The 23,879-nt window shown below is 40.1% G+C and overlaps 2 protein-coding genes across 2 annotated transcripts in view; one reads left to right on the top strand and one right to left on the bottom strand.

Moving 5' to 3' along the window:
- LOC117402738 (GTP cyclohydrolase 1) overlaps nt 1-1,326 on the bottom strand; it is a 37,039-nt gene extending 35,713 nt beyond the window's left edge. Inside the window, exon 1 of the mRNA XM_059024706.1 lies at nt 650-1,326. The gene's annotated coding sequence lies outside the window, so the exon portion shown is untranslated. The remainder of the gene's footprint in view (nt 1-649) is intronic.
- A 12-nt stretch (nt 1,327-1,338) lies between these two features.
- socs5b (suppressor of cytokine signaling 5b) lies at nt 1,339-20,166 on the top strand. The gene is made up of 2 exons (XM_034005277.3): nt 1,339-1,757; nt 14,590-20,166. Exon 2 carries the CDS (start codon nt 14,608-14,610, stop codon nt 16,276-16,278), a length of 1,671 nt encoding a protein of 556 aa, XP_033861168.1. The 5' UTR covers nt 1,339-1,757; nt 14,590-14,607; the 3' UTR covers nt 16,279-20,166.
- Nucleotides 20,167-23,879: the final 3,713 nt, after the last annotated feature.

The following is a 23,879-nucleotide window of genomic DNA, read 5'->3' as shown; positions in this document are numbered from 1 at the left end:
TGGGCATTCAAGGTGTAACATATTCATTTACAATATAGTTAAAGGATGGTGCTATTTAAATCCAATGGGGTTTAGGTTTATAAATTATCTATAATTGTGGTTTAAAAAATAAATAAAACGTACAGATTCTTACCTATGTAAGCAGGGCTGGATGTATAGCTGTTTTCACAATTAGCACTAATCTTGGACTTATGTAACACTAGGCAGTGCAGACAGTTCAGTGCTTATCGGGGTATGTGAAACCAGACAGACAAAAGTGTTTTTGCACAGACGTGCGAGAGAGAGAGAGAGTGAGAGAGAGAGATTCTTGGCACTGTAATATGCCTATTCCTAATCATTTCTTTAAAAAAAAAAGAGCGCTTACTCATCAGAATGGGGCTGAGGCGATACTCACAGCAGCTGGTTGCGCAATGTTAGTGTCACCACATACCACGCTGCCTAATTATAGGCGCACCTGAGGTTTAACACGCCGCAATGTGGGAGGTTTGAGCTCTTTAAATAACTTCAGTGTCGTAATGATTTTTATTGTATTTTGTTCTGTGCTCATACAGAATGCCTCTGGTGCATTCATGCATTAACTGATTTTATTGTAAGTGGTTAGATACTGTAATAAAATAAAACGTTTTAAAAAGTTTGAGATTAAACTTACTGGTTATTCTGGATCAAGTCGCCCAACATCTGGGGAGATGTGTCCTCCATTTGTGGTTGATGATAACCCCCCAGTGGATCATATTAATAAACAATAATTGTTTAGGATGAAAGGCGCTATATACGCGGTTTAAGTTGTATTAATAAATGTATATAGATTGATGCACCTGTCCCTGAGCTCAGTCCTAGACTGTGGCTGTAATGGAGGTAAACGCCTCTTCTAGAAGTACAAACACAGGGGTCAACAGTACTAACAATACCTGCTCGCTGTATGCAGTTTTGTTTCTCCTGTTCCGTTTTATATTTTCAGCTTGGGAAGCTTTCCCAGTTTGCAAACTTGCCATAGTAACCCAGGGCCTAAAAATAATAAATGGAGCTAAAAACGGATCTGAATTGGTGCTTAAATAAAGGGAGCTGGGATATCTCCATCTCCTTTCCACACACTAGCCCCCAAGCCGTGCTCCCTCCCTTGCAGTATCCTCCTGACACTAGGCAGGTGTGCCATCTATACTTAGATATACACCATTATAACACTAAAAAACGCTAAATAATTACTATATGATCTCGAATTGTCAGCCACCTTCAACCAATGTTTTTTTTTTTTCTTTTGCATTCACTTAACTTTTTCTCACGCAACAATATTTTAACCTTCCCACGTTTCCAACTGGCTGCCCGTGTTGCCACTCCCCGATACAGCTTGTTTCCATTCGCCTCTCTCCCCTCCTATCTCTGTTCACAAGTGTATCCGCGGCCTCCAGTTGCAATTGGAGCGGCGTGTTGCCGACCATTCCCCGCCTGCAAGTTAGCACAACGCCTCCGTCACTTCTTTCTCGACTTGTCGACCATAACTGCGAGAGGAAGAGGAAGCCTCGGAAACACAGTAGCCGCGGCTGCAAAGGGGAAACGGGAGAGTAGGACTTTTTCTGCTTTTTTTTTTTTACTTATTGTTTTTTTTATTAAATAAAAATAAAATCTAGAAAAACGGGATTGCGAAATGCTACTTCATTATCCCGTCTCATTTTTATAAACCCTCCTGGTCGGCTGGAGAGGGAGATGCGCCCAGTTTGAGTGCTATTTTCTTCAGACAAAAGATAGGGGTTAAAAAAAAGGTAGGTGCAATGCAAAGCAAGAACATTGGGCCATTTTCAGCGCTGTTAAAAAAAAAAAAAAAAAAAAGTCCGGCCGGTCTGCAGCAGCTGGCGTGACGAATGCATATCGTGATTAGTTATGCAAGAACTTTGTGTGCATTATTATTGCGAGAATGACAACTTTGTACAATATTGCCAGAAGTATTTTATTTATGTATTTATTTATTTTACAAAGCGTGCAAGTAACCGAGTCTTCGTTCTGCCTGTGTAGCGGCGATTGGCACACACACGGGCAGCATTGCTAGGATTTCATACGAGTGCTAATTTACTCGTACTACACAGTCTGGTCGTCCTGGGCAAAAAGGCCGCTACAAATAATTTATTCAGTGTTAATGCAGATGAGAAACAAGGCTACGCAATACGAATTGTTTACCGATCGTTTTCCATTATTGCAGCCGTTTGACGTTTTATTGTACTGTGTTATTATTATTTAACCCGGTGATCTGATCATCTGTCAGACTGGAGTCTGAATCAGAGAAGGCCTGCTTAGTAGTTAATGACTGTACAGCATTTTAAGAATGCTAGTGCTAGTGCCATAAATATAGATAGTATATATAGTGTGTGTGTGTATATATATATATATATATATATATATATATATATATATATATATATATATATATATAGTGTGTGTGTCCCTAAAGAGAGAAATGCATTTAATACTATCTATCTATACATTATTCAATTTTACTGCCCATTTCAGTCATTCACATAACTGTGTGGATTCTATTGTATACCTGTCCAGTATGCACTAATACAGTATATAGTTGTAATTCATATTGCTGGTTTATATTTAGTGCCTACCCTTGCAAAAGTTTACCACGGTTTTTTGTGCGGTTTTACAATGCTTTTCCCGTACTTGTACTATGCACTTACTGTAGTTTACCGTGGTTTTGCCAATATGTTTAGAAATATGTTTGGCTGTACCTCGCAATTCTTTGCAATGCTTAGCAATACTGTACCTTGCTTTCTCTAGACTTTGCTATGCTTTTACTATTGTAAACTTTTTTTTTATAAGGGTACTATTGTACAGTAGACAGTGTGCAGCGTCAGCATACCCACATTTTATTTTTGTATCAGTTGCCCTGATGAATGAATGTATTTGTAAGAAGCAGTGAGCTGCTATTGTGTACTGCATAGTCTGACGATGGGATGTATTGATATCAAGGGGAGCGGGTCAGCGCTCTGGATATGTGCCTAACTAACAAATGAAGAGTCAGTTTGCTGCATTTGTGTATTCCTGTACAAAGTCAATACCTACCTGTGGCAAACTGATACAGTTGGTAGCAGGTGAAGCACTGCACTGCTAAACGTACTGTAGGCATGTGCAGTGGAGATATAAAGTAGTGGTATCGCGAACTTCTCTTTCAATATTACTGCGGTGGGTAACAAAAAGCATGAAAGAAAGAAGCTGGGATGATTTGTGCATGCTGCTGTATTCTAAAGGTAAAAGTGATCCATTATTTTTCATATCCCCTTAAGTCACAATTTTTTTACATTTCAGTTTGAGAAATGTTTAACCGGTTTGTGTGAACTCTAGGGTACGAGATGTTGCCCTCAGACACCACATCCATGCTTTAAAGTAGATCCATACATAGCAAACATAGATTGGTGCAATTGTGCACACGGTGACTGAAGGGGACACAACGTGGAAAGAAGGTGTCGTGAGGTGTCCATATTCAGAATAATAAAGATTTCATACAGCAGAGGGTTTGAGGCCTTATATTCTGCATTATTCCAGTAAAAAAAAAAAGGAAATGCCCCCTTTTTAACTTCTGTTCATCCCTCCAGTGACTTTCCACTGGGACCTGGTCCTGAAAGAAGCTGTGAGCTGGTGAAGTTGGTGCATGGGGCTGCGATGTAGGACAGGGGCTGCGGGTTATCAAGCTACTGGTTCTGCTGTACTGGTGGGGATTTACTTATCTCGTGTGATCTGACAGGAGAGGTGTTAGGTTGTGATTTTGTTTCCTGTTCATATGTTAAATAAGTGTTCTTAACTTTAATGCATTTGGAATTGGAAAGCTCACAAGCAGGAATTCTCCAGCGTTGTAGGGCTGTGTGTGTGTGTGAGTGTGGAAAAGAAAAAAAAAAATTAAATGGGAAACAAATTAGTCTTCCACATTCGTGACCCAATGAATGTTATTAAATTTCAGCAGTTGATTCACTAAGATGATGTAACAGGAGGTTGTTACTAAATGGAGGCATCGAGGGGAGGGGTTGACACTGCAGAGTGTTCAGAAAAAAAATCTTAGTACAGTACAATATGTAACTTTGTTTGCAGTATTCCACCATTTTCTGAATTCCCCCCCCCCCCCGATGATGTGAATATTTGCCAGAACAGTATGAAGACATTGAAAAAGACTTCTATCTATTTAGTATTGCAAAATGAGTGCTACTGTGTTGAGTGTTTCATAGTTACGGATGCTAAAGCCTTTGCCACTGCATCCAATCTGCAAACGTATTGAGCTTCTCTATATCCCCTTCAGTCGCTGTGTGTATAATTGTACCATGTTAAGTTTCCTGTATATATTTATTTTATAACGCATACAGTGATTTTTCAAAGTTATGGCAGGGCAGCTTCTCGAACTGTATAGTGTTCACGCAAACTGTTTTTTACCTTTTTTTTTTTTTTTTTTTTTTTTTTTAAATTAAAAAAAAAAAAAATTGTGACCGAAGGGAATATAAAATGGTGGATTCAAACAGTCTAAAATCTTGAATCTGTTTTCCATAAGCGTTGTAGTAGTCAAATGAAACAATTTTTTTTTCTCTCGCAACTTTTTTCAAACACCCTTTATTTGAACGTAATAAAATATACAAGGTATGAACTCATACCATGCTTCCTGTTAAAAATATTTCATTGTTTTTTTCTTGGTAGATGATCAGAAAAAATAAAGGAGAGAAAAAAACTTTTTTGGAAATCAATTTGAGTAGGACTGTATGCCAGTTGCTGCAGTTGAAATCATACGTTCAGACAGAATTAAAACCTGATATATATTTAACATCAATACTGGCGTGCATTAGCTGTGCTAAACAATCATGTAAACTTATTGCTGTACAGAATGTACTGTAGATACCACATACAGGATTGTTCATTTGTTTTGTATCACATTTATTATCGGTTATCGGTCTATTAATAACTACTTTATTTTATGTTGTAGCGTTATGTGCATTTTATTTGACAGTCCAGTTAGTTTACATTTCCTAAACAGTAGATTTAACTGCATGCCAACTTGTTTGTCACCCCTTTGCTCACTTGCACCAGTTTATATATAAAATATTAAAAATATGAAACAGGAATTCATTTTTGCACTGCTGGGGCTGGAATCCTTTTAATGCAAACAAGCGAATCCTGTTTAATATGTTGCTGTGTGTGCCTGTATGGAAACTGTGTTATGGTGCCTGGTGTTTTGATTACAGGAACCCAACTTAACAATTAGTAGTTGAAATATTTTCTATGATTTTTTTTTATTATTTTCCTAACCTCTTTTCTGCATGTGTATGTTAAAAAGTATATTGGTGTATTACACAGTCGCCCCCCCCCCCCCACCCCACCCCTCCCCCTTGTTGTTAGTCCTTTGCCCCCATTTTAGATCAAAGCACATGTGTCAGGACTTGCTATAGCAAGTTGAAATGTGACATACCGTGTCATTTCTCTGAAATGCCTGGTACAGTAGTTCTGTACAACAGGTTCACTGCAGACAGTGTTTGCATTGTTACAAATGGATACTCTTTTTAAACCTGCATCTCGTGTGAAGGATTCCACGAGTCGAAGCAGTGAGAAGTTCTGTCTGCCTCTCTATGCATGTGTTACATAGCAGACGCCACCTGTTGTAAAGTTTGAGGATTCTGGAATAACAAGGGTCCGCCCACCATAACCAGCCTACAAATATGAAATCAGGGTGCCATTACTTTTGAGTAGAGTATGTTTGAGGAGTAAAGATGGTTACGGTATTCCTTTATTGCCATGTTTTTAATGAGATGGCGTAAATACCAAGCGCTAAAACTAAGGGGTATTTTTAATCAACAACATTTGGGGTGGGGTGGGGTGGGGTGGGGTGGGTGGGTGGGGTGGGGTGGGGTGGGGTGGGGTGGGGTGGGGTGGGGTGGGGTGGGGTGGGTGGGGTGGGGTGGGGTGGGTGGGTGGGTGGGTGGGTGGGGTGGGGTGGGGTGGGGTGGGTGGGTGGGTGTGGGGGGCAGGCTTACATTAGTAACTTGCCTAAGGACAGGTGAAATGCGTTTCGGTATGATGCTAACAAGATGCTCAGGGATTTCAATTAGGGGACATTTTTACTTGGATAATAACTTCTGTATAATATTAGAAAAAGTGGTCAGAAGACAGACCAAGGATTTGTGCCCCTGGCCTCACCAAAACAATCCAACTCCAAATGTGGGTGCCTAGTTTTTTTTGTTTTAGTTTTTTTTAATTAATAGATAGACAGTACACTGACTGGCCACCAGATTGGTTACAATAGCACACAAACCACAGTCTGTGTGGGAAGGAGCCGTGTGTCTTGTCCAGTGACTGTGAATACTGTCGATCCCGGGACCTCCCGCTTTGAAGCATAGCGCTGATACTGCTATACAAAAGAGCCACCTACTAGCCCTGACCCCTACCCCCATGCATGCAACTATATATATATATATATATATATATATATACAACCAAGCAAAATACTGAGAGTTTTCATTGATGGCAGGTCCATTGCTTTTAAACCAGCGGCAGGCAACAGAGCTAATGGACTCAACAGATCTAAGAGCACTGAGCACTGCAAATCCAGGGTATTTAAATCGCATTCAGTATGCGGGAGAAAAGGGACAAATAAAATGTAATGTTAATACATGTAAAATGGTTTCATAGCGGTCAGATTGAAATGCCCAATGTGTGGACTCTGGAGTTGAACAGGCTCGCTACTGCACTTCACACCATGCTTGGTGTTCCCGGCAGGGGAGTCGACACCTTTTTTTAAAAAATAAATAAATGAATGTAAACAATTTTAATCTTGAGGTTAACTTGTAAAGCCACGTTATCCAAGGATTTCGCTGTTTTTTATTTATGAACCAAAGTCAATGTGTGGGGCATGTGTGTCTGTGGTCTAGGATGGTGTTCGATAAAAAAAATACTCTCCTGTCTCTCTCAAGTCTGCTTATGGAGACCGTATTGTAAAAAAAGAAATAGGCCTACATTTAATTTTAACCCCCCAATAATTGACATTCTTATAACTTTGCAAGTTAGACACAAATTAGCCTACATCAGTTAACCCCTTGAGGTACACAAGGAATTGAGTGGTTGTTCAGACAGTTTCTTCTTAAAATACATTTGAGATTGACTCGAGTATCATGTGGAAACTGACAATTTGGATACTCGGATTCAACCCGTCAGTACATTTTAAACCCTTTTTCGTACACCTTGTTGCAAAAATAAGAAAGTTCACATACATATTTGTGAGACACATATGTCCCTTGTACTTTAAAGGGTTAAATTCTTATGGTATTACTGTTGAAAGTCTTGAGTACAGTAGGACCTGGCTGGAGAAATAGAATCTGAACTTGACTTGACCCCCCCCCCCCCCCCCCCCCATGGCTTTTGTCTTTTATTCCATTACCCGCTGTCTGCTCTCACACTGTTTGAGGGGCCATGTGCTTTTGAAACATGCATCTGGACTATGCTGCAGGCTTCTTTCTATGCGCTGAGCTTTCCAAACCTCTGCTATTCTGAGACACTGCTTTTCTTTATGTTTGGGCAACTACATCGTCATCCTCATTTCCTGTGGTTTCTAAAGGTCAGCCCATTCGGCGTCCAGTCTGAAAACGATGCTTTCTGGTTAAAGTTGCTTCATTGCTTCCTGAGATGTCGAAACAGAGATGACTTATTCCCCATATAACTGGTGTGATTAAATCTTAATTGCAGTCCAAGCCGGGACTCTGTTTCCAGAGGTACGGCATGGTCAAGCTTAACCTTTTACTTCCTGTAGTCTGTCTTTTGCATGAGTTGCTCCCAAGTTAGTATGTTTTCTTTTTCCTCCTCTAAAATACTCCAGCCGTGTCATCCGTACGGCTGCTACTGTACATTTTCATTTTATTTTATGTGAATCTCTTGCAATAAACTGAATGGCTGTATGATGGGAAAGATCATCCAAAAAAACCAAACAAATGATTATCTAACATTAAGGAAGTGCACCCATTTGTCACTTAACGTTTACTAGACAGCAGTAAATAATATTCTAGTAAAAAACTTTGACTCTGGTAGAGCACAATGGGGGAGCGTGCAGTATTTTGGCAGAGGCAATCCCCTTCTGCTTTTTGGCAATAAAACTTCTTAAGACATACAAAACAAGAAATATTAGGCATTTTATTTTCTCCTTTGAGCAGCCCTTATTTGGTATTGTATCTTGGGCGAGCAGGAATACACACAGTTTGTAGCGTTTGCACAGCGCTGGTGGCGTGGCCATTATGTGTGGCCTTTTTCTGTCGAAGTACGATATACAGTGTCCAACCCAGACTTGATCACGTACTTCTTTCCTCTTGAGAAGTAGCTTCACTAATGGGTCATTCCGTGACACATCACCCAACAGGCGACAGCCTTACACACCGTCACTAATGGGTCATTCCGTGACAAATGACACTGTCTCCCATTTACACCAAACTTGGTTCTTGGGGTTGTTTCAGGCAAACAAGCTCACATTTACATTTTTAGACTGATCAGGTATAGAGGTCAGTTTATAGAGGTCAAAATGTGGTTGATAGGTACCCCACCCCCTTAACCAACCTTTTACTCAAAAACAGTTCGTGCTACAGACTTGTAGGAGGTGTCATTTTATTGGAAATCCCAAAGCATATCCAAAAAAGGTACAAAATACATTTGAAAGAAAACAAAAGAACATTGCAGCTTAACAAAGTTTTTCACCTTTGACCTTGGGGTGAAACCCCAAAAATAAAAATCTCAAAAAATTACCAATAAAAGGTCAAGGTCTTGGCCTCATCTGTGCAAAATTCCAGGAAGGTAATATTTTTGGCTTGCTTTGAAAAAAATTAAAACCTAACCTGCCCCCCCCCCACCCCCACCCCCATTCCTAAGAAACCTGAATAATCTTCAGGTAACAAACATTTGATTATGAATCAGATGACATGAGTAAATAAATAACACATCATCAGTGTGGAATAAGCCAGGACCTTTTATTCCAGATGAAAATGTACTTTTTTGCAACAAAGATCACACCAGTTCAGTGGAACTCTCTCTCACAGAAACAAAACTTCCTCTCGGATATAAAACTGCATCTTCTTCCTCGGCTTCAGAATCATCACAGCCATCCCTGGATATACTTTTATTTATTTATGGAGAGGGAAGAGACTTGGAGCTGAGTGGGAAATGGGGATGAATCTATGCAGGTGTGTAGTACCCTTTATGGTTAATGCGGACTTGAACCTATGTTTTAAGTGTTCAGCATTGGCCATGATGTCTTTTTCCAGATACAAAGAGGAAGGTTATGCTGTCGAAGGCAGTCTTGCAGAATGAATACATGTCTTCAGGGGTTGCAATCAGTGGGATGCTGCAAGCTCATTTTTGCAGTTCTTTGCTTGACTGTTCCCCCAATACCATCACAAGGTTAAAAGGTTATTTTTTTCATTAAACTTGTCGTTCTTAATCGAAATTTAAGTTTCATATTGAAGCTTGTTGTGTACTAATTCAATCAAACCAAGTAGGAATTTGCACGAGACATTTTTCAAGTAAGCTTATTTGTGTATTAAAAACGACAATTGTCACAGTACTTCTTTTGCAGCCAGTACCATCTTATTTTAAGCACGTACTGTACCTGAAATCGTAAGGTAATTAAAACATTTTGCTTATACTCTCCCCGTTGTTCTGCACACTGGCGGCCCTTGTTAAAGATATAAAATAGTGTACCCGATCCGAAGCAAGTGCAAAACTAGCCCCAATGTTAACGTAGTAAGAAATGGCTTGGTTACAGTAGCAACAACTTTGCCCTCTAACTCAGTTAACCATATTTAGAAGCAAGAACAAAGGCAAAGACACAATTTCTTAGAGCAATAAGACCATTTCAATGGTATAAAACAAGAAACAACTCTTGACTGGTCCTTCCTGCAACTAAGTTCATACTGTTAAATATATAGTGTTGAAACTGTTTTATTCATCAGAAAATGTATTTGCATTTGCTTCAGAACTATTATAATTATTTTATAAAGTAAACCAGTGCTTTTGACATGGCAAGTATTCTGAACTGCCTTACTTAGGGAATACTTACCTTCAAAAGAACAGGACTTTTCTTTAACACTTTCCTTTAATAAGTTGCATGTGGGAATTCTAGGTGCAGCACAGTGCAGAGATGCCATTCGTACTGGTTGTGCCATTTGGTGCTACTTGCATGCATTTGCAATTAATGTGTGCTCAGTAAGTACATAGTGGACATTTTATGCTGAAACACCTCCCCAATTTAGTTGGCTTGCAATTACTAAAACTGTAACTTCACAACAGCAAGGTTTGCTTGGTTTCTTAGAGCTTAATAATAAATGTGCTTATCTGTGGTCCGCAGTTAGTCCTTCAGTTTGCCCCCCACTTTTTAATAAAGTTAGGCGCCTACGATTGAGACAAAATTCTTGGACTATTGCTTTTGACATTTGATTAAAGCACCTAATTGTTGGACTGCTTTTAGAATGAAACACTCACCTATAGGTAGAAAGACTCTGTGTTATTAAATAAGAAAGTTTACTGGTCCAGAGCTTACCTGTTCAAGTGAGTATAATTTAGATTTGTTATTATACAGTTAAATAAACTGTAATGCAAAAGCTTTATTTTTACAGTAGGTTATTAGTTATCAACATTGAAAATGGTCACTCCATAAATCAGGTAACTCCTTAAATTTGTCAATGGTCCTTTTGAAAAGTCCTAGAAATTTGTATCTGAAAACGGTATTTACGACATCAGACATTGTATATTATTTTTGCAGCTGAGGTTTTATAAAAATTAATATGTGAAGTGGGTATAGATATAAAAGGTTTGACTAACATTAAAAAAATGTTTAACAAGCCTCATGTGTGATTTATCAGGTTGATCCATCTGATAAAATGTTTTCTACCAAGTCAAGTTCAAATTTGCTTCTGATAGTGGTCTAAAATGGCTCAGAATGCATCTGAGAGCATGTACAACCTCGGAGCTTCAGGGGGCCTAGGTGGCTTTTTGCCCAGGAGTTTGAGTCAAAATGATCATTGACCGCTTTCACCCATGCCCAAGGCTATAGCACAAACAGTTTCTGAGTAAAAGGTTGGTTAAGTGGGGTGTAACAGGGCGATGTTATCTGAGTCACTGAATAATACTGAATACCAACAATGGTAATCCTAGCGCCAGACTTATTCAAGAAAACAAAACAAAGCTAAAAATAAAAGTTTGCCACACAAGGCGAGCGCTAGCCTAATTAAAAGAGACGTACCCGCTCCAGGAACCTACCACACTATGCAAATCCTCTCTGCACTTAGTTTAGGATAAAATTCCCTAAACTAACCTACTCTGGGTCTTTCCAACAGTCCTGGCTGGGCAGACCCTTCACAGGCACTGTCTTGCAGTTGAAGGGTTCCGTAGTAGTTATCCTGCGGAGCGAACGCTCTCCTCCTCGATGTAAACACAGGCAATCAGGACCTCCCGATCAGCTCAGCTTCGCGGCAAGCCTTTCTGTTTACTAAGCAGCAGCACAGCTGAACCAGACAGGGTACTCCCTGTCACAGGGGGGTACCCATCAACCACATTTTGACCTCTAACTTTTGACCCCTTGACCTGATCATAACTTGTTTGACTGAAACAGCCCTAAGAACAAAGTTTGGTGTAAATTGGAGATGGTAGGGTTTAAAATCCAACTTTTTGGTGGTGATTTGTCATGGAATGACCATAATTATTGTTTAACAACTGTGCATAACACATTAAAATGTACAACATAAAGCTTGTTTGTGTTTCTTGTCCTTGCATAAGAGATTCGAAAGTTTGAAAGTGGTGGGGGAGTGTTTACTATAACAGGTGTTTGAATAATGAATGTAAAAGATAGACAAAGGGGCATTTTACAGAAGCACAGGAGCGGGCTCTGCAGTGGACCAGTACGTACTGTTTTCCGTTGAGCTGGATCTCTTTAAGTAGGACACACCTGTGCGTTACATGTCCACGTGGTCCTTTTGCCATCTTTGCACATGCTGGATATAATTTTAAATAAAAAATCTTCAATAAAATCTATTGTGTTTAATCTACTGCTTAAGGTGCTTTTTAAAAGCACAAATAACAATATTTAACCCTTTTCATGCATTCATTATTGAAAAGAGCTGAAAATAAAAAAAATTGATGTAGTTTTGGACCCAATAAAATATATATTAATTGTATTTCCCCCATTGCTTTTATATGGGATTGAGGGGTGGGTTGGCATCCCCCTGTGAGGTCCATGTTCATTTATATTTCTGTTCACCTGGAACATATTATTTCTAATAGTTATTCACCCGGTGGTGAGTTCACAATTACTCTTGAAATTCAAATGGTTCTGAACAAGTAGCAGTACTTTTTTAAAATGTTCAAAACATCCCATTGTGTGTAGCACAAGGAGAGGGTAGAGTATTTGCAGTTATCACGTTCACCTGAGATCACGTCTTTTCTATTGGGAAACAAAACTCCTGCTTTGCCACAGAGTTTGGGATTAAATATGCCGTGCTTATAGGTGTGCATGCGTGTCTCTCTCTCGTGTTGTGTAAGTCACCACTGTAGGTGTGCGTGCGTGTCTCTCTCTCGTGTTGTGTAAGTCACCACTGTAGGTGGTGCTTGTTGGTAAACTACATTCCTCAAAGGTGTGCGTGTGTCTGTGTTTGAGTCTCTTATGTAAGTCACCACTGTTGACAGCTACAAATTCCTCAATGTTTAAAAATAAATAAATAAAAAAAAAGCCATGCTTGTTTGAAGTTCATATGCTTTAAGCAGCCTTTAGACTTTAAAACACGTCAAAGTCTAGATATTTTTCAGCTTAGAAATGATGTGTGCATTTTATCATTGTGGAAAATCTAGTGGATAATGCATACAAAATATTGCCAGCTCAGTAATTCTGTTTGTTTTTCAGACTCTTTTAGTTTAGCATGTGATTAGTTGTGTGCACCAAGGACAGTGAACTTGTGTTTCAGTTATTGAGAGGAACCGCGGCCCCAATCGATATACTATTGCTGACACCCGTAGCTGTAAGAAATCGATAGCGCTACATTTAAAAAAAGACTACAGTAAGTAAATTAGATTATAAATGTTGAATTTGAAGACATTGAAAAGGACTTTCATCATTGAAATGATTGTTTATTTTAGTATTTCTAAAGTAAGTGCAATTGCATGTTTATACTGCAGTTAGGAATGAAATATCTACATTACAACAGCCACTCAATTTACAATATTGTTGACATGCTGTGGTTCCAGAGATTCAGAAGTTAAACAAAAACAAACCCAGCAATTTTGGTTGCAAATACCTGGTGAGCCAAATGCAGTCGGATCGGTTCAGCTGTTTTTGTGTTTGTTTAGGTCACGTTGTTTTTCTGTTTGTCTGCAATGACTCAGCTTTGGTACAGAAGCAAGCTGTATTTAGAGTGGACCCCTTGGCCTTAAACTTTAAACTCATGTCACTTTAGCTCCTAAGGACTAGTACCTTTTATGAAACGTGCTAGTCCTTACGTACTTACAAGTCTATGTGAAGTTCCTGAGTTGGAATCAGCGACAGCTGTTGGGGTCTGTAAATTATTAGGCTTAAATTCTATTTTCCTAAAAAAATGAACACTTATAAAATTTAGATTTTTTTAATTGTGTGTGTGTGTGTGTATATATATATATATATATATATATATATATATATATATATATATATATAAAATATATTTTAAACCAGATACAATAAACATTAATGCTCATTCCCAGATATATTGATTAGGTTTCTGCATCTGCCTTCCCTGCATGCCGAACCCCAGTAAAGCCTGTGTGGACAACACCGTTGACAGCACACTTCACATAGCATATCGCTGCCTCAGTAATGGAACTGTAATGGAATCTGTAGAACCGTCATTACATTGTAATTGCAATTAATTACAATGGGAACTGAGCCCAGGTCTGACAGTGGTGATATTTAACTACTGTATCAAGAAGAGACAGAACAGAGTGTTCACATATTACTTCCACCTTTTTACATCTCTTTATTTGAACCGGGCTTTTTGAACATGGAGTACAGTGCTGCATTCATCTTGAGGACGCTGCCAATCTGGGTCACGTGTTCCAGGTGCAGGGCTAGTTGGGATTGTTTGGACAGTATGTAACGGACCGGTATGTGACACAGCCAGGCTCCAGGTGTTTACTACAGTAAGACCAGTGTTACCTGGCAGACTAGCTTGCAGGCAAAAGCCAGGGCTAAAAATGAACTGATGGATCCCGTCCCAGCTGATGAACTGGAATGTGGATGTGCTGTATTAAGGAGGCAGTCCAAGCCTGGTGGTACTGTTTCAGCTCTGCATTGAAGAGCATGTGGAGGCAGGGAAGGGGAAGTCCCTGACAGGCAGGGAGGGTACAGTACTGCTTTTGCATTTAATATGTGCTTGAGTAGCCCCAGTGTATAGGTAAGAAGTCTCTTATTAAACTCCTAGTAAAATCAAGAATTAATCAGACTGCTATGAAGTGGGAGTCTCATTTCCATCAAAGGACTTCATATTTTTGCTTTTGAAAAACTGTAAAATCGATGGAATCCTCCTAAAATTATATATTTATTTCTTTTTTTTCCCGGTTGTGCTGCAGGTTTTGGTGTCCCAATCAATGGATAAAGTGGGAAAGATGTGGAACAACCTGAAGAACAGATGCCAAAACCTGTTCCATCCCAGAGGTGGGAGCAGAAGCGAAAACATGGACATGAACTTCAACCGGTGCTCTTTGGAGGATGATGGAGACACCTGTCTTTCCGATACCCCTTCCCAAAGACTGCGCAGCCCGCAGCGGGGAATCTGCCCTGTGCCCCTGCATAACGCAGCCCGGAGGAATCCAAACTGCGTCTCGGAGGTCCCTCAGATTGTGGAGATCACGATAGACCAGGACAGCGAGGACCTGCGCACCCGGACAGGACCGCGCCTGGCCCGCCGAGACTCGTACACGCGACATGCCCCTTGGGGGAGCAAGAAGAAACACTCATGCTCCACAAAGACCCAGAGCTCTCTGGAGACAGACAAGCGTTTTAGCAGGACCCGCGGGGGGCTGCAGCGACGGGAGCGGAGGTACGGAGTCAGCTCCATTCACGACATGGACGCTGCCTCCAGTAGGTCTCTGAGCAGCCTCTCCCTCCGGCAGAGGTTACAGGACACCGTGGGACTCTGCTTTCCCATCCGATCTCACTCTCGCTCTACCAAGGCTCAGTTTTCGACTAAACGGAAGATCCACCTGTCAGAGCTCATGCTCGAGAAATGCCCCTTCCCCTCTGGCTCGGACCTGGCCCAGAAGTGGCACCTCATCAAGCAGCACACGACTCCGGCCAGCCCCCAGGTGACCACCCTGCTGGACGCTTTCGAACCCGCCATCGCCTCCACCGAGGACGAGGAGGACCGGCTGCGGGAGAGGAGGAGGCTCAGCATCGAGGAAGGAGTTGACCCGCCTCCCAACGCTCAGATCCACTCCTTCGAGGCCACGGCGCAGGTGAACTCATTGTACAAGCTGGGACCAAAGCTAGCTCCGGGGATGAGCGACCTGACAGTGGACAATAGAGGAGCCGCGGCAGGGGCTGCAGCAGCTATAGGGGGAGCGCCAGTGGCGGTAGTGGTGGTTGCAGCAGCAGCAACAACTCCGCTACAAATAGATTGTGACTCGGAAGAGGACACCACGACTCTCTGTCTGCAGTCGCGCAGGCCGAAGCAGCGCCACATGTCCGGGGATGGCCATTTCAGCCACCAGGGCCCGTGGAAAGTCCACACGCAGATCGACTACATTCACTGCCTCGTGCCGGACCTCCTGCGGATCACCAGCAACCCCTGCTACTGGGGTGTGATGGACCGCTATGAGGCCGAGGCGCTGCTCGAAGGCAAACCTGAAGGCACTTTCCTGCTCAGGGACTCTGCGCAGGAGGACTACCTCTTCTCTGTCAGCTTCCGCCGCTACAACCGCTCCCTGCACGCCCGCATTGAGCAGTGGAACCACAACTTCAGCTTCGATGCGCACGACCCCTGTGTGTTCCACTCCTCCACAGTGAGCGGTCTGCTCGAGCACTACAAGGACCCCAGCTCCTGCATGTTTTTCGAACCTCTGCTCACCGTGCCCCTCAACAGAAACTTCCCCTTCAGCCTGCAGTACATCTGCCGGGCGGCCATCTCGAGGTGCACCTCCTACGATGGTATAGGCATGCTCCCTTTGCCCTCTGTGCTCCAAGACTTCCTGAAGGAATACCACTACAAACAGAAAGTCAGGGTGCGGTGGCTGGAGCGAGAACCAGTCAAGGTTAAATAAAAAAATGTATAATAATTATAACAGTAACCATATCCAAAACCCCATGCGTACTAGCTTTTTTTGGTGCAAGCACATGTTCTAGTTATTGTAAAAACAACAACCCTGTTGTTTGTTAAAAATGTAGCTGATTTAAGTAGTTCTCACCTGCATCTCTGCTGCTGTCTGCTAGATATCCGAAGTATATTGCAAAACCTGTTTCAAACTACAAGCAGTAAACTAACTGTGCAAGCACCTTGAGTTCAATATGTTTGTTTTTTCAACTCTGTTGTACAGTTTTTTCTGCTTTTTTTTTTTTGTTTATCAGTGAGTTTTAAAGCAACTACAGTCCTCTTGTTTAAAACAGAAGTTATATTGGAAGCATGATACCTGTCCTAAAAAAGGATAACCAAGAATTGTCCAGTCAACCCTTAAGAACACGCATGCTTAAAATAGACAGGATAGTGTAAAGTACACAGGTTCATAAGCCTATGGCTTTAAAACATTCTTGCAGCATTCCCCCATCTTGCTTATGTTGCCTCCGGTGTATTGCTGCTGTATTACTGCAGGCTTCTTTTGAAATCCACAACTGTCTACTTGATTTTGCCTTCTGAGTTGCATCATGTTTCTCTTTGCTTCTGAGTTGCATCATGTTTCTGTGTGCTGAGTTAAAACTAAAGGAAAAAAAACTCAAAAGCACTGCAGTTTTAACTAGCACAAAGCAATACGACTCAGCAGGCAAAACACAGGTGATCTTGACTGAAGACCGTGGTTGACAATGAAACCCTTTGGAGGCAACCCTCCAGTTGGCATTGAGTCTGAACTACGTGCTTAAAAGTAAGATGTTTTGCATGCAATTTATTATTTTTTTAAAGCCATACATGTTTATTACATTAACACATTGCAGTACAGTCACACTTTGAGAATTGCACTAGAACTGTACTGTAGGATGTGTGATGCCTTAGTGGATCCAATGGCTGTTGGATTTATAAGAGCCAGCCAACACAGTAGTCCTGTAAGCCAAACTGCCGTAAAGCTAACTGGCGCTGGCGTGTTTGCCCTGGTGCTAATGCTAGTAAGAAGTACCAGGAGGATGTTGACCAAAGGAATACCACCAGTTGCAGGCGTGTGAGTCCTGAGGCAAGGCAGAGGGGCCATGCAGCCTGGAGAGTGTTATTTCTTTTATAAAATCACTGTGAGATGAGTGCAATAGGGTGGGATTTTTACATGGGTAACAATTGGTTTGTCTAAAACTTTAAATGTGGACCAAACCAGGAAAAAATATCCTAATGAAGAATTTAATATGACATAGGACAGCTAGCTAGAACAGCCATAAATGTTTTATAGTTATATACCTATACTTAGTATTGGAGCAAAAATAAACTTTAGTCAGTATGTTATGTGTGTATATGTATGTGTATGTGTTTGTATACTGTTTATATACAGAGTTGAAATACACATTTTGCTAATATTTCTCTCCACCGGGAATAAAAATACTAAGTAGATTTAATATAATTTCACCTTTTTTATTCTTTTGATGCATTTGTTTTATTTTTAAACACAAGCACATGTCATTAACACTTAAAAAAAAAAAAAAAAAAGTATTGCATGCACAAGAATTTTTCTTCACTATGTATTTCAAGGGCAGTATGTGCTGCGTATGTACATTGTGTATGTGTGTAAAAGATAGAGAGATGTATACGGCATGTCCCTGCTTATTTAGGTTTAACACAAGTAGAGGGTTCTCCTTAAAGGGACACCAATTTACTTTCAGAATGGTGTAACCCAGGGTACAGTCATTTAGGAAGACCGGTGCAGTCATCTGAGACAACTCCTAGTCCGTAAAACAACCACAGAGTCCAGAATTTTTCCTGGTTTGGCCATTTCAAAGTTCAGAATATCTCCAATGTGGAAAGGGTTAAAATGTACTGCAAATGCAAGCTAAACTGGGACAAAGTGGTTATTGGGAGCAAGCCCTCCACAGGCGAAGGTTCTTATTTACTATTCCAAGTGAAACGACTGAAGAAACAGCTGCTTGGGTTTGTGATGATTGCTGCTTTTCGTAAGACTACACAAACCCAAGCAGCTGTTTCTCCACTTGTTTCACTTGGACTGGTGAATTAGCCCGATCAGCACCAATGACCCTCACCTGTGGACAACTTGATCAGAATAATCAACCTAGTGAAAGGTATGGCTTTCATCCGGTTTCCCTAATTTGAGTACCACTACTGAAACCAAATGCAAGTTCTTGACAGTTTTCATAGAAAGCGTGACTACATGTATAACCTATTAATGTGTCTCTGCTGGAACACTATGTTTTTATTCTATACATAGTAGTAGGATAACTGACTGTTTGAACAAGGTAATATATCTTCACTTGCCCATGTGTATAGATATATTTAGATTTTTTGTTTTATTGTAAAAAGGCACTTGTCATGCTGGACGTGATATTTTTGTTTCTAATACAGAGAATTCTTCATAAAATAAAATTACCAGATGCAAAAAAAAAAAAAAAGCCTACAAGTCAACACGCACACACAAGTCATTTAAGATGCACGTTAAAAAGCTAAGTTAACTGGTAAGACACTCCCTCTTTAGTCATATTTTTGGTTTAGCCAATTTTGCAAGGAGAAAGCTGTCGTTGTTTTTTACAATCGATACTTTAAATTCAGGTTACACAGACGGAAATGCATCTAATGCAATCAAATCTGAGCACCTGAGTTGCTTTTAAACTGCTGCGCTGTTTTTTTGCTTAAACGCGTATGCTAATGAGCACTAAATACACTTTCTGTCTTGCCAAAAAGTATTGCAAATTTGTAATCAACATTAGTCCTTTTCGATAGCCAGCATATGTCAGAGCTTTCATGAAAGAAAAAAAATATGTGCCTTGATATTGCTGCTTTTCTTGTGCAGAAATAGGGATCTTGCTTTACTAGGTATATATGCTTTACGTTTTGAAAACAAAGCAGAACTTGATATGTTTAACCTCTTGTACTGTACTGTGTGCATCCTGATGCTTTTTGTTTATCTGAAGGAGGGGATGGATCACAGCAATGATGTTGCAGACTTGCATAGAGGTTCAATCAGGATGATGTTCTTGTGCTTGCGCCTATGTTTTCGTGCAGGTTTTTCAAATGAGGATGTTTGAGTGGGGCCAGTATTGAGTTTTTCTGAAGAAGCAGTCATCCCCTGCACAGAAAACTGAGTTGACATGTTTACTGTTACTTGTATGCACAACTTTTACCAAACACAACTTACCATATGACAACCAAAATAACCATTTGCTTTTATGATTGATTGAATTAAGTAAAACAAATAAAACACTATAGGTGGTGCAAGTTACCAATGATCTGGACATTTTAAACTGGAAAGAATTAGTGTTGCACAAACCGATTTATTCAATTATTCAGATAAGCTCTCCAGAGTAGAATGTCGTTGGTGTGGATTGGGCTAATTCACCATTACAAGTGAATCAAGTGATGAAATACTTGATTCAGATCTTCAATATTAATTGCGTATCTTCTGAAAAATCCTGGCTTCCCACCCCAGCAACCTCATGAGGCTTGTCTAGTGATTTCCACACAGGTTGTGCAGCAAGAGCTTCTAGTAGTTTCTATGGACACTAATGGTTTAAATGCACTTGTAAAATGTATTATAAAAGCTTTACAAAAACAGGTTTATGTTAAAAGTAGCATAGGGGCATCTGTGTTATAGAATGCCAGTTACATGTAAACTCATTTTAATTAAGAACTGTTGGAGTATGTACAGTATAAACATGTTGCGTTTTTAGCTGTAGCAACAGTACATATATATTTGTATATTAATCTCACCAGCATGGATAACCTATTTGTTACACCCAAGTATATGTTCACTGTATCCTATTTCTCTTCTGTATTTCTTAAAAAAATAAATTTAAAAAAAAAAGCTAGAGTTTAGCTTCTCAGTGGGCTTGCAGCACAGCAGTGTGTTTTGTGAACACTGGTGCATTGCCACACCCTGGCTATTTTGGAATAATGTTTCAGTCTTTGTGCAAAGACGCTGCAGTCTTACCTTCAGAGTACAACAGTTACACCTGTGTCTGGTGCGAACAGTGAGAGCAAAACACTGATGTAAGCTGGCTGCGATTACGGCTGAGCTGTAGTAATTGGAAGTCTAAATATACATTTTGCTTAAATTTAGCCTTTGCTAAAATTAAAGTCCCTTCCTGAGTTTATTTGCTGTATTGGTCTGGGAGTACTGTGGAATTATTCTGTTCCTGTTTGTGCTCTCTCTCTCTCTCTCTCTCTCTCTCTCTCTCTCTCTCTCTCTCTCTCTCTCTCATCCTGTTTTCTTCTAATTAACTTGCCTTTTTTGTTGCAGTATGAAAGCCACATCAGTTATGGGAACAGTTCTCTAAGCTGTATTTAGGGCTAATGCAATTATCAGAAATAATTAGGCTACCAGCTTGAATTTTATTAATTTGAAGAACTAATTTCTGAACACATCTGGGGGGTAAGTTGTTCAACAGTGTCTGATGCACAAATCTGGTCTGGGGTCCTCCAGATTGTATGGGTATCATTAAATAATTAACTCATTTATAACTGGGAAGGAGGTTAAAGTGGTTACGTTAAATATTTTTTTGGGGTACAACAGGAAGAAAGACCAGGAGCATTCCGAACCTAAAAGGTCAGAATAGTGAACCCCAGCCCCTATATGTTGAACTGAAAGTTAATGTTTATGTACTGTATTGTGTCCCAGGTGTCCAAGATACTGCACTACAAAATAACGTTTCATGAAAATGTACATAATTCTAATTTTGTTTAAAACCACAAATACATTTAATGAATTAAAAAAAGCCTAATTTTTAATACCTCCTATCTTGGATGCAAATCAATATGGGTCAGTTTGTATTCTTTTCCAGAACAGGGGTGTGTTACAGAATACATGTATGCTGACAGATTAATTAAGTATCCTTAGCAATTTCTCTGAAATGAATCTACACCGTAAATTAAAAGCTCAGCTTGTCAGGTTCGTAAGCTATGTGTTTGATTTATTCGTGGTCATTTTAAAGGGACTGGGAATCAATGGTATGTAGGCTATCCAGCCCGCAAGCATTTGAGAAATGATTCTTGGAGGGCATCTGAAAGGTTTGTGGTTTTAAACTGCTGAGTGCTAATGGAACGAAGTAGCACAAGCTATTCTCCTAACCCAGCTTTGTCTTGGGGTCAATAGAGACGTGATCATTTCCATTATGGTGCTTCTAGCTTTAAATTGGCTTTAAGAAGTACCAAATAACAACAAATTTGCTGAAGAATAATTGTAGGTTATGCTAAAATTGCAGAACAAACATGTTTTCTTTGATTTTTTCCAGCTTGGGTGGACCCGAGGGGTACTGATTGACCCCTTGCAGCAATGGTTTATGTAAATTGAATTATTTGGGGGTTTTTAAATGATGCTGACGTTATTTTTCAAGCTGCAGACATGTTGCCACCATGTGTTTCTCAGCCCTTTCTTTGCACGTGCACTTACCCTCCGTGTCCTTTTCTCAATCACATGTGCTTTATGTTTGATCATCAACTATGACAAGAGGAAAGATCTGGTCCATTTTAGCTGGAACGACACCTTTGCTGCAATTTGGTGCTTATTTTATACTGCTCTGTGGATAGCAGTGGTCTCGTTCAAATTCATAAGCGCCTTGCTTCTCTCATACAGTGTATCCAGCAACATGACTCGCCACAGCAACAATTACCAGGGAGAAGTTACTGATTTGATGTGAAGTCCTTACTCAATCAATCAGTCATGTTAAATCTAGTATTAGTCCACACCCGCACATGCATGTAAAGTAGCGTACTCCTACTATATTCAAAGGTGTGTATTAGTGTTACCACACTCCAGTTCATTTAGCAGGTGCTTTCAGCTCCCTGTCACAGTGTGTGAGTGCAGAATCCAGTTATTTTGCCCATCTACAATCATAAACCTGTATGATTTGCAATGTGGCTGCTTCAGTTACTTGAATTAATGGGACATTACAGAACCTAATGTCCTTTCTTGACATGTTTTTCTGAACCATGTCCTGGGGTCTTGCATTCATAAACTCTCCCCGTTGGGAATTGTATTAAGGCAAGCAGAATCGGAAATATAGGGAGATGCAATTGTACAAACTTGATGCAATAGTTACATTTCCGTTTGTTGGCTCCTGGGTTGTAATTTTTGCCACGAATCGCGTGCAGTAGGTCAGCTATTCTGTGTCACGCAGAACTGTCAGTGTTATGTAACTATGGGTGTGATAGTCTTTTAATACTTAGCCTGCACATTGTATTCGCCAAGTTAATTCCATGTGCCGATTTTGACGGGGTAAGTGCCTGCTGTTCTGAAAGCTTGGCCAGGAATGCCTTATTCCCTTTAACTGCAGCAAAGAGGCTGGCGAAGCTGTAACAACCAGCTTTATAAATGACATATTTACTATGGAAGCTGTTTCTCATTTAATGGAACTACCGTAAGGTACATTTGCAGAACGCGTCTATTGCCACGTTCATTCTTTTTCAGTGTTTATTGAATGTAGGCCCACCTGTGCAATTTTGCTCATTTTAAATTCATTTTTCCTACTTTGCATCCATTTATTTAAAGTGAGCGCCAGCTAGTTTTAAACAACTTCCGTCTTGTGTATGCGGTTTATCTTTATCAGATATAACTAATGCTGCAATCGGCTCTCTCATTTCCACTGTACCACACAGCCATTTATATATATATATAATCTACAAAGAACTGAAAAGAATATGCGTGCGTCCACACATAATGTCCCTTTAACATTGTAATAATAATAGAAATTACTATATTTTAACAGAAATCTATCTGAACTATGGTTGTTCATTACTGTTAACATTTTATGTCCAAAAGCAAAGCATTCGAATTAATCTCACAAATCCTGACTAATTTAACTAGCGTACTAAATTCATCTTCGTAAATAATTGCCATATTATCCAAACACAACATGCTTTCAAACAAAAGAAGGTAATCGGTAGATTTAATAGATTTAAAACATAACAAAAAAACGTATCGCTTTAATTTTTTAATCCGCTTGTCCAACGCAAATGTAGAGGCCCAAAGTGCGTATCCTAGCAACGCGCTAATCTACCGTACTAGCTCTAAAAGAAGCGCAAGATCACACACTCAAGGTTTTAATGCAAACCGGCGACAGGAGACTTCAAACTTCTAATGTGATGCATCGATTCACCAATATGTAATTGAAGTTCGGGAAATTTAAGGACAGTTGATCAATAATTGATGCATCAGTGTAATTGTTGCACCTCTAGATATAACTATTTAATTGAACCCATTACATCTGTATTCAAGTATTGATCTGTTCATTATTTAATTAACAACCTGTAAAATCTGATGTGGAACAGCCATCCAGCATCAAAGAGCAGAACATGTTTTGTCCTCAAGCTTATAGCGGTGTGGTAGATGAACGAACTACATCCCAGTCACAGTGAAAACAGAAATTAGGAAAAAGAATGCATCCTCTCTTCTGCTGCTATTTTTTTTAGTATTTAGATGACTTGCTAAAGTAAGCTGTTGTTTTTAAGGGCGATGTGCTCAAGGGGTGGGGAGGATACAGTACTTCAAGTATTTTAGGGTGTGGAGCC

This window comes from Acipenser ruthenus, chromosome 5 (genome assembly GCF_902713425.1).
Source record: "Acipenser ruthenus chromosome 5, fAciRut3.2 maternal haplotype, whole genome shotgun sequence".
In the NCBI taxonomy this organism is placed as follows: domain Eukaryota; kingdom Metazoa; phylum Chordata; class Actinopteri; order Acipenseriformes; family Acipenseridae; genus Acipenser; species Acipenser ruthenus.
The sequence above is the reverse complement of the archived record's forward strand: the minus strand, read 5'-3'. Positions and strand labels throughout refer to the sequence as shown.